Genomic DNA, 12,169 nt, shown 5'->3' with positions numbered 1-12,169 from the left:
CTTGAAAAACCAAAAAAAGACAATGTTGGGTCTTGTGAGGTATTATCTATAAATATCTTTGAACCAAGACAGGAGTATAAACATGATGAGCAGAAGTTAGTCTCTACAAATTGAATGTGCTGCCTTAAGTTTAGGATTGTATTGTATTTAAATGTCTTTCCTCCTGTTTTCTATTTGAAATTTACTTCAGGTTTCTTTTGGGCCATTTGACACTATCCTGAGTGACAGAGGCCAGTACACTTCTCTCTACCAGACAGCACCCAAAGACACATCTCTGTCACGTGGCATTGTGCTTTTGCTGCTCCATTTCAGCTGGACATGGGTGGGACTGGTTCTCCTAGATGACCACAACGGGGTTGAGATTCTCTCAGACTTGGGAGGAGAGATGAACAGAAACCAAGTATGTATAGCTTTTGTAGAAATGATTCCAGACAGCATACATTCCTTTTACTTAAGTTCTATTATGACTATGCAGAAGATCATGAAATCAACTGCAAATGTGGTTATCATTTATGGTGACACAGAATCTTTAAGTGGTATTTTCAGACATATGGTGGACTTTTTGATGATTTGGAAAGTGTGGGTCATGAAGTCACAACGGGATCCAAGTATTTTTAGTTATTATTTTTTGTTTGATTCACTACATGGAAGCCTCATTTTTGCACATCACCATGCTGAGATTCCTGAAATTAGGAAGTTTATCCAGACAAACAACCCTGCTAAATACCCTGCAGACCATTATCTTGAGTATTTTTGGGATAGACACTTCAATTGTTATTTTTCTGGAACTGATTGCAAAACATTTGGTAACTGCAAACCCAATATTTCATTGGAAATGTTGTCTAGAGATATTTTGGACATGGACATGACTGAAGAGAGTTACAATGTATATAATTCTGTATATGCTGTGGCTCACAGTCTCCATGAGTTGACTATCAACCAAATACAAAATTATCCCTATGGAAAGGGGAAGGCAAATACTTACCCTTGGGAGGTAATTTTTTAACTTTATATATTTTATAAATTGTACAGTGATATTGTAGAATTTTATGAAAGCACTCAGTACATGAATGTACACTACAATAGTTTTGCAAAAATGAACATGGGAGAGTATATAATTTGTCATATAGAATATGCTGCAGACACATATGTCATTGATCCTAATGAATGGATGGCAATAAAAGGTTAAATGTGTACATGTGATTTTATACTTTGCGCTAACAACATAATCTTCTCATTATAAAATTAATTTGAAAACCCATTATCTTTAAGTATATTTCATAGCAGAAATAGGGGTTGTAGATACTAAGTGCTCAAATTTATTCAATCTGTAATGTTTAAATTCTGAAATTATACCTGTTACCTAACTGAGTATCTGACCATTTACATACAGTTTACACCTTAAATACCATGATACACAAGTTGAAATATGGAGAAGCGGCTAGCATTTCAAGAAGTTTGACATTTTACTGAATCAACAATCATTAATTAGGACGTTTTCATCATATGGTGTGTGTGTGTGTGTGTGTGTGTGTGTGTATAATTTCTTCTGAAACTGATTGTCAGTCTAGCAATATGGTATGTTTGTTTTTGGTCTTCTTACATTAAAATATTCATGTGTTGATACAGTTTGCAATTAGTGTCAAGGGTTTGGTACAATGAGACCCATTGCTTTATTACTTGTGTTTTAATATTCTGAGAATGAATTCAACATCAGATTCTGCATCTCTTTAGCTTCACCATTTTCTCAAGAATATGCATTTCAAAAATAGTGCTGGAAACATTGTAGATTTGGATTCACAAAGGAAATTAGATGCAGAATATGATATTCTCAACTTCTGGAATTTTCCACAAGGTCTCAAACAAAAGATGAAAGTTGGCACATTTTCTCCAAAAGCCCCACATGACCAACAACTGTTCTTGTCTGACCATATGATACAGTGGGCCACAGGATTTAGAGAGGTGGGTTGTCTCTTATCTCATAGCTTTCATCTCTATCAATAAGCACTCATTTTGGTGTGTAATGGTTGTAATGGTTATTTGACCCCTACTTAGTGCCAATCTGTAATATATAAAACTACTGCCACTTGAGGAATTTTTTCTTCCCTATTCTGAGTAATAGAATTTTTCCATCATTTTCTTATGGGAACATTTTCCAGTTATAAAAGCAGTGGCTATTAATATATTAAGATTATTAAGATATCACCCATATATATTCAAACCAACTGAGAAGCTAATACTTTGACTCCCAGATTAGAAAATATCAGTGTACGGACAATTGGATTTTGGGTACCTGGCAGTAGCATTGAGGGCACATAAATGTGGGTATGTTACAAGCCTTCCTGCTGAAAAGAGACAAATTTGTAAAAAAAATAAAAACACAGGCAGAAATAACTTTCTTACATAGAATTTTATGACCACATAATTATTCTAGCAACCAGGTAGGTAACATGATGTATGAGTCATGATGTATTTTTCAGTCAGGTAGTAGGTACTGATGAACTCTGCTCTACATAACCCCTTTGATTTTTTTCACTCCATAACAAATGAAAATGAAGAGGTTCTACTTTCTTATAGAATATGTCTTCTCACTTCATATACCATATTGTACAACATTTTAAACAGACAGTCACAAAGTACAGTTTATTTGTTAATACAGGATGTTTCAAACTGAAATGTGTACACTAAACATCACCACTGGGAAGCAAAGTGGTTCACTGTAAAGAAGTACACAGTAGGATTAGTATGGCATTACGCTGATCTTTTTGACATGTACTCAGTGACCTGTTTCTTATTTTGCCCTTGTAACATTTCCACAATTATTCATATTTCTATTGTCTCTTGATCCCTTATTAAATGCATTGAACTTTATATCATATACTATATTGAAATAGAAGCTATGTATCAATGCAAGGATCTACAATTGATACATATAACAACTTGTCACCTTACAGTTCTATATTGCAAAATTGCATTTTACTTGTTTTACAACTGTCCATTCCTGATTATTTTCACCATGTATTTGATTTTCAGCCTCCTAGCTCTGTGTGCAGTGAGAGCTGTCTTCCTGGACTCAGAAAATCTGCACAGGAAGGGAGACCTGCCTGTTGCTATGACTGTACTCAATGTCTAGATAATGAAATTTCCAATGTCACAGGTAAATGTCATACTCATTGTGCAATTCCCTACATCTCCACAGTTTTCAATAATATCTAAGCAGATGAAATGTTTCTGTGAAGGAAAAGAAAATTCTTTTATGTAGAAGCAAAACTATATTGGTTCATTTTATCATCATTTTATTAATTCTTTGTCCATTGAAATTCATACTTGATTTGTGTTGTTGATCCACTATAGCTATTGTTCCTTTCATAGAACAATGTACATATTCTGTTTCATTTCTCCCTGGCATTTTGTACATACACACACACACACACACACACACACACACAGAGAGAGAGAGAGAGAGAGAGAGACAGACAGAGACAGAGACAGAGACAGAGAGAGACAGAGAGAGAAATTAAGAGAGAATTACTGACTTCTCTTGTATTTCATAGCATATTTAGTTCATAGTAAACACTCATTTATGGGTTGGATCTTTATGACCCTTAGTAGTATATTTTTAGTGATGTTTCTAACTTCATCAGAGGTGATCAGAAAGGTTGTATTTTATTTACTCATGGGCATGTTTTAAAAATGTTTCATTTTACATTTTTATCAATTTGTTATATCTGTGAGTGTTTTGCATGTCTGTATGTAGGTACCCTTTAATTACATTGTGCATATGAAAGTCAGATTAGAGCACCAGATCTCCTGAAGGTTTATGACAGACATCATTGTTGACCATGCAGGGCTTGGAACTTAACCCAGGTAATCCTGAAGTATAACAGGTTCCCTATTTTCCTCCATCTTTACATGAGTACCAGAAACATCATAGCTATGTAACTTCCAAGGAGAGGGATATCCTTAGATCACATAGGTATGAGAAAGAAATCTGGGGAATATCACCCTTTACAATTGCCACAAACAACATAAAATACCTTGGGGTAACACTAACCAAATAATTGAAAGACCTGAATTGTGAGAAGTTTAAGTCTTTAAAGAAAGAAATTAAAGAAGACAAGAGAAAATGGAAAGATCTCCCATGCTCTTGGATAGGTAGGGTCAACATAGTAAAACTGGCAGTCAGTCAATCTCAGTCAATCTACAGATCCAATGCAATCCCTATTAAAATTCCAGCACAATTCTTCACAGATCTTGAAAGAACAATTCTCAACTTTATATGAAAAAAAGAATCCAAATAACCAAAACTACACTGTTCAATAAAGCAATGTTCAGAGGTATCTCCATCCCTGACTTCAAGCTCTATTATAGAGCCACTTTGGAAATCAGTATGGAGATTCCTCAGGAAAATGGGAATCAGTCTACCACAAGATCAGAAATTCCACTTTTAGGCATATACACATAAGATGCACATTCAGACAACAGAACATCTGTTCCACTATAAACATATCAGCATTATTTGTAATAGTCAGAACCTGAAAGCAACCTAGATGGCCCTCAAGTGAAGAGTGGATAGAGAAAATGTTGTACATTTACACAATGGAGTACTATTCAGTGGAAAAAAACAATGGAATCTAGAAATTTGCAGGCAAATGGACAGCATTAGAAGAAACTATCCTGAATGAGGTAACACAGTCACAAAAAGATAAACATGGTATGTACTCATGTATATATGAATTTGAGATATGAATCAGGGGAGTTCCAGCCTACTCTCCAACTGCCAGAACATCTGGAAAAGTGAACCTTCATCCAGTCACTTATGGAACCAGAGGCAGACACCCACAAGTAAACATTCAACTGAGCTCCTGGAACCCAGTGACAGAGAGAAAGGACTGATGAACAAAGGGGTCAAGACTGGGCTGGTTTAACCCACAGAAACAGATGACCTGAATAAGGGGGAGCTCTTGGACCCCAGACTAGGAGGTCAACATGGGACTAATCCAGATCCCCTGAATATGGGTGTCAGTGAGGACGCCTAGGCAATCTATGGGTCCTTGGGTAGTAAGCAAATCAGTATTTATCCCTGGCATACAAATGAAAATTTGGTGCCCGCCCAAAATAAGGGATGCTCTCTCTTGGGTGATGGCCTAGGCCCTGCCCTGAATGAACTGACAGACTCTGGAGATCCCACATGGAGACCCTCACCCTCCCTGGGGAATGGAGTGGGGATTGGGTGGGGGGCTGGTGGGAGGGCATGGGAGGAGTGGTGGGATTGACATGGGAAGCAAGCTTGTTACTAATTTAAATAAAAAATTTAATTATAAAAAGGTCTAAAACCTGTTTAGACCCAGAAAACATCCAATATGGTGGTCCATCAAAAAGCTATTATGGGAATATTCCATTGAACAAAAATAGTTATTTTTATTTTAATAATATATTTTCTTAAATTTTTATAGAAACAAGGTTGCTTCACATGTCAATCCCAGGTCCCACTCCTTTTCCCTCCCCTCCTTCCACTCCCTCCCACCAATCACCCACATAACCCTTCCTTTACCCAGGGAGGGTAAGGCCCTCCATAGGCGTGTCCATAGTCTGTCATTTCACCCAGAGCAGGACCTAGACCCTCTCCCAAGAATCCAGGGTGAGAGTGCATCTCTCATTGTGGGATGGGCACCCAAAGTTCATTTGTATGCCAGGAATAAATAATGATCTACAACCCAAGGCCCAATAGATTGCCTAGGCCTCCTCACTGACACCCACATTCAGGGGGTCTCAATCAGTCCTGTGCTAGATTCTGAGCCATCAGTCTGGGACTCAAGAGATAACCCTTGTCAGGTCAGCTGTTTCTGGGGGTTAAACCAGCCCAGTATTAACACCTTTGCTCATCAGTCCTCCCTCTCTATCACTAGGTTCCTTGAGTTTAGTTCAGTGTTTAGCTGTGGGAGTCTGCTTCTGCTTCCATCAGTCATTGGATGAAGGTTCTGTTTCCCAGACTCTCTGGCCATGGGATTGTAGACTGGCACTCCCCAAATCTATGTCTAAAATCCAAAAACGAGAGAGTACATACCATGTTTCTCTTTTTGTGAGTGAGTTACCTCACTCAAGATTGTTTCTTCTAGTGCCATCCATTTGCCTGCAAATCTCAGGATTCCATTGGTTTTTTTGTGCTGAATAGTACTCCATTGTGTAAATGTACCACACTTTCTCTATCCACTCATCAATTTAGGGACATCTAGGTTGCTTCCAGGTTCTGGCTATTGCAAATAATGCTGCTGTGAACATATTGGAACTGACATCCTTGTTGTGTGAATGTGCATCTTTTGGGTATATGCCTAAGAGTGGAATTGCTGGGTCTTGTGGTAGGCTGTTTCCCATTTTTCTGAGAAATCTCCTTCCATACTGATTTCCAATGTGGCTGAAATATTTTAAACTCAATGATTGTTATGTATAATAAATTTGAATCTAGATTTGTATCTCTTCTGAGTTAGTTTGATTTCTAAGCCAAATAGTGATAAATAGTCCTTAACTCATTGTGTACAATGACTTTATTTTCTAAAATTAGATAATGGAAGCATTATTTGTAGGAGTGAACCCCACAAAGCTACCCGCCCAACAGGGCGGGGTCAAGGTAGAGATAAAAGGTAGTGAAAGGAAAAGGGGTCTCTCTCTTTTTCTCCTGGAAGCCAGCCACGCTTCTAACTCCTGGTATGTGCGACTCTCTCTCTCCCTGATAAATAAATATATTGTTTTTCCCTATATAGCCTCGATTACCGCGATACCCCTTACATGGAAGGGGTAAATTATGGAATAATTTTGTGATAAATATGGGAAAAGTGCACAACACTTACATTAATGAAAGTGTTGTAAATGTGCCAGCATAAGAAAACCCTTTGTTCCCCATCCTTGTTTTGCTCCTTAGGTGTTGTCTCCAAGGTTTCTCATTCTAAATATTCTTTCTACCTGCCAGTCCTGCTAAAGCATTCTCCTTTCTAACTATTGGACATTCAACACATGATTAGACCAAACAGGTATTTTAGACAGAAAATGAAACACGACTATAACATAAAACAATACTACATATATTTGAGTCATGAAAAAAATGTATCCACAGTGTAAACAAATGTAACTTACCTTCATCTAATATTTCACAGCATTCTCGTGTCAATATATATCCAAGGAATGGAAAGTAGGCCTGACACATTGAAAACAGTGAAACATTGAGTACACTTAGACATAATGTCGAATATGGAGAGAAAATCAGAGTATTCCTCAGTCTTAATGTTACTTTTTTATGAGATTCTTCATATATAATTGGAATGTTTTGAATAATGTAATGGCTTTCCTGAATACTCAGATGTGTTAACATTACTTCATAAGAAGAGAAAGTTTCAATGTTTTGGTGACATTACCTTTCCTAATTTTAAAACGTGCATATTGACACTTACTATACAATCAAATACTTATTGTGCATATAGCAAATTTGAGTACATTGGAGCCATGACACGTTCATGAATATGTTAAATATATTCACTAGAGTGGAATAGATTGATCAACATTGATCAACATTAAAACCTGCATGGTTGAAGCTTAAAGAGACATTTCAAAATATGTTTAGTAAGAAAAATATTAAAATATAAATACTAAATAATTGAAAACAGTGAATCCCATACTTCAAAACCTGTAGAATGACATGGGACTAGCTTTATATTACTTTCAGTTTCCAAACAATATGACTTACAAAGCCTGTGCTTTTACTAAGAAATTTAAAGATTGTGATTCTGAAGCATTTGTGCTCACTTTTAATCATCAGAATGGAACACACAGAAAATAGTAGACAGTGCTGTGAGAGTGAGATGGTATTATGAAGGCATAACTGCAAGTGCTAACAAATAAAATGCTGATGGTGGTAATAAATACACACAGGCAGAAGCAAAATGATAAGTTCTTTTTTCCAGTGTATAATTAATGAAAATTTTAAAGAAAAATCAAATTAGAAAGTCTACTTTGCAAAATAATTGGTTATTTTAATTGAATGATAAATACAAATACATTGTTATTTATAACTTTTGAATTGAAGATGAAACTCAAAAACTAAAAGTGATAATGTATCACATAAGTATTCCATGGCTAACTACAGCCAAATTAAGTGTATTATAGCTATCTGTTGAATTGATCATTTCTCCCTGGAAATGACAAATCAATTTCACAAAGGAAGGTTTTAAAACTTACAAGACTGTAATATTTTCCATTTACACAAGCACCATTACAGAAGAAACAAACTGGTAGATTCATTCAATAAAACTATGCAAATTTGTAGATTTGGGAGTGATAATTGAGAACATTACAAGAAAAACCTGCACATTACATATCCATTGTACTGAACTCACAGGAAAAATAACAAAGTGAATCAAGAAAGAGGTGATATTATCATATTAGGATTATGTAATTTAATTCAGTAATTTATGAGTAAATAAATAGAAACAAAGTATTTCCTATTAAAATTATATTTAAGTACATTGATAAAAATAGCCTGGTTCATTTTATATCCTATAAAAAGACCAATCTGGAATGATTAATTGGAGAGCATTTGGGAATATTCTCAATTGAGCATTGTTTTACTCGAGTCTGAAACAACAAAGGAAATGTGGGAAAATGGGAGAGAGTTGGTGCTGGGAAGTAGCTTTGGATAAAAGTGTAACCTGATCAGAGATTCACAATATGTTTAATTCCTGAGTAGATATGGATCATTGTGTGAGGTGTCCAGAAAGTCATTATGCAAACACACAGCAGAGCCGCTGCCTCCAGAAAACAGTGAGATTTCTGGCCTATGAAGACCCTTTGGGGATGGCACTCACCTTATTGGCCCTGGGATTCTCTGCACTAACCCTTGTCGTTCTTGGTGTCTTTGTGAAGCACCACCACACTCCCATTGTCAAGGCAAACAATCGGAGTCTCACATACATCCTGCTCATCACTCTGACTTTCTGTTTTCTCTGTCCATTGCTCTTCATCGGCCATCCCAACACAGTCACCTGTATCCTGCAGCAGAGCACATTTGCAGTTCTGTTCACTGTGGCTCTCTCCACAGTCCTGACCAAAACCATCACTGTGGTTCTGGCTTTCAAGATCACAGTTCCAGGGAGAATGGTGAGGTGGATAATGACATCAAGGGCTCCTAACTTCATCATTCCCATCTGCACCCTTATCCAACTTGTGCTCTGTGGAATGTGGCTGAGCACCTCTCCTCCCTTTGTTGACTCAGATGCTCACACTGAACATGGACACATAATTATTATATGCAACAAGGGATGCAATATTGCCTTCCATTCTGTCCTGGGATACCTCTGCTCCATGGCACTTGGGAGCTACACTATGGCTTACATGTCCCGGAACCTGCCTGACACATTCAATGAAGCCAAGTTCATTGCTTTCAGCATGTTGGTTTTCTTCAGTGTGTGGGTCACATTTCTTCCTGTCTACCATAGCACTAAGGGGGAAACCTCAGTTGCTATGGAAATCTTCTCTATCATCTCATCCAGTGCAGGCCTCCTAGGTTGTATCTTTGTCCCCAAGTGCTATATTGTTTTGTTCAGATCTCATAGGAATGTGCTTAATTATGTCAGGAAGAAAGCACATTCTAGGGAAAAACTCAATTATACAGCCTAATTGGTGTTTTTCTAAATTATGTAGACACGTTTACTCCTGCCTAGGACCTATACAATTGATATAGATAAAATAGTAATTTAACACTTTACATTTATTGGATTCATTTATTAACTAATCCTATTGTATTTCCTCATATTTACATATTTCTCTAACTGGAAAGCTGGCTTCCATAAATATTCATTACATCTCTCAAATAATGTTAAATAAAACATGAATAAGATATGTATGCATTCTTTACCTCTTCAACATTGCATTTATAAGACCAAATATTTTCATATTTATCCGTGTGTTTTCGATGACATTGATGTTTCCTGGATTACTTGTGTTAACATTTCATGTAAGTTTGCTATGAAGACAAGACCTTTTTTTTTTGGTTTTTACAATGCAGGGTTTCTCTGTATTATTTTGGAGGCTATCGGTCCAGCCTGGCCTCGAATTCACAGAGATCAGCCTGCCTCTGCCTCCCGAGTGCTGGGATTAAAGGCGTGCGCCACCACCGCCCAGCGACAAGACCATTTTTATTTGGTTTTATGAGACAGGGTTTCTCTGTGTTGTTTTGGAGGCTGTCGGTCCAGCCTGGCTTTGAACTCACAGAGATCCGTCTGCTCTGCCTCCCAAATGCTGGGATGAAAGGCGCGTGCCACCACCACCCAGCTGAAAAGGCCGTTTTTTTAAATGAATATGAGTTTGACATAAAGGAATTACTATGTCAAATGATTACCTAATGAGCTACATACTAGAATAGAACGAAGAACAATTTATTTAATAATAACACAAAGTCAGATTTCAGTAATCAAGTACTCACCCAAAATACAATCCTATGAAGCTTCCTTTAAGTCTGTGAAGAATGAAATGCCCTACTGTAGAGCTTGTACTCATGTCTATCTTTGGCTATAGCTATCTAAATTGTTTGTGCAATTACTCATTCACAATTCAATTTTAATAAATTTCTCTACATACTTCCAATAGAACCGGCGTATTTTGTGACTCTTGAAAATTTATCAGCACTCATCTCTGCATACTTTATAAACATTCCATAAAAGATATGTAATTCTTTGGGAACTACAATTCTAAGGCTTCCAATTTCATATGTAAAGTACATTTGTATAAATGTCTATGATTATTAAAAATAAATTGTCTTAAGTCAATTTGATTGGAAAGACTTTTAACAGTACTTTTCTCTGAGGTAATATCTGTTTCAAAGTTGAAGTGTTTTTCTTGTATGGAGTAGATGTATGGATAATGTTTCCATATGCCTTCCCTTAGCCTGTGTTTTATAATCGGCAAGTTGACACATTTGATGCAGTGGTTATTAATAACCAGTGACTGTTAATATTTGTTATTTTGGGTTGCAGTGTGTGGATGTCTCACCTAAAGGATTTTATGGTATGGAATTATCTATTTCCTGTGCTGTCATTTGTACAGCTAACTTCCTTGGGTTGTAGTTTTTTCTAGTGCTTTCTGTATGGCATGATTGGTGAATACCTCAACTATCATTATGTAACATTCATCTAGTAACTGATGGAACCAGATTCAAGATCCATAACCAAGCACCGGGCCCTGCTCCAAGAATCTAGGCAAATAGGTGGAGGATGTAATGTATAAGAAAGGAGGTTAAGATCATGATGCAAAAATCAACAGAGACAGCTGAACCAATGTCTTAAAAACTTGTGGTCTATAGAGAAACTTCTATGAAGCATCCACGAGACCAAACTAGTCCCTGTGTATGTGGATGAGAGTTTTAAATCTTGGATTATCTGATAGGCCCCTGGTAGTAGGCACAGAATCTATTCTTGGTGAATGAGCTAGCATATTGGAGCACATTCCCAATGGTGGAATGTCATGTTCAGCCTAATTCAGGGAGCAGGGGCTTAGTCTTTCCCCAACTTAATGTACCAGAATTGTTGACAAATGATGGTTGCCATTACCCATTGGGAAGGGTGTATAGAGGGCAGAGGTTTGGCAGAGAGGAGTAGGAGGATAGTAGGAGTGGTCGGAGGGAGAACTGTACTTAGAATATAAAATTAATTTAGGATAAATAAATTTAAAAACACATTTTCTCATAGAATATGTTGTTATTATGGTTTGTCCTACCTTGTCTCTTCCCAGAACCTCCTTAAATATCCACCCATAAAACCTTACAACCTCTACTTCTCTCTCTTTAGAAAAGAAGCAGAAAAAAACACCCAACCAAAAAAAAAAAAACTAAACAAGAAATCAAACAAAAATAAGGAAAAGGATACAGAATCCATGAAAACACACACACACACACACACACACACACGCATTTATACACATGGGAGTTCAGCTTCCCACAAAATCTAATTTAATAATGACATAGAACTTTGAGGAGTAGCCAAGGATCATAGGATTTGAATTTACATGTATTCCAGAAAATGGAAAACATACCTTCAGTTTTGTGTGTCTAAATACCTGAAGTTTGGCAGCTGAAGGGCCTGGGATAAAATACAATGCTACAGTTTTATTAAAGTAATAACATTAA

At 36.8% G+C, this 12,169-nt stretch overlaps 1 protein-coding gene across 1 annotated transcript in view; it reads left to right on the top strand.

The window, feature by feature from the left end:
- LOC101824195 (vomeronasal type-2 receptor 116-like) overlaps positions 1–9,666 on the top strand; it is a 33,446-nt gene extending 23,780 nt beyond the window's left edge. The window contains exons 4-7 of the mRNA XM_040751449.1: positions 191–994; positions 1,735–1,962; positions 3,034–3,157; positions 8,738–9,666. Of these exons, the coding sequence (XP_040607383.1) occupies positions 191–994; positions 1,735–1,962; positions 3,034–3,157; positions 8,738–9,666 (2,085 nt within the window). The remainder of the gene's footprint in view (positions 1–190; positions 995–1,734; positions 1,963–3,033; positions 3,158–8,737) is intronic.
- Positions 9,667–12,169: the final 2,503 nt, after the last annotated feature.

This window comes from Mesocricetus auratus, unplaced genomic scaffold (assembly GCF_017639785.1).
Source record: "Mesocricetus auratus isolate SY011 unplaced genomic scaffold, BCM_Maur_2.0 Super-Scaffold_100008, whole genome shotgun sequence".
NCBI classification, from domain to species: Eukaryota; Metazoa; Chordata; class Mammalia; order Rodentia; family Cricetidae; genus Mesocricetus; species Mesocricetus auratus.
Note: the sequence above shows the minus strand (reverse complement) of the source record. Positions and strands in the feature narration are given on the sequence as shown.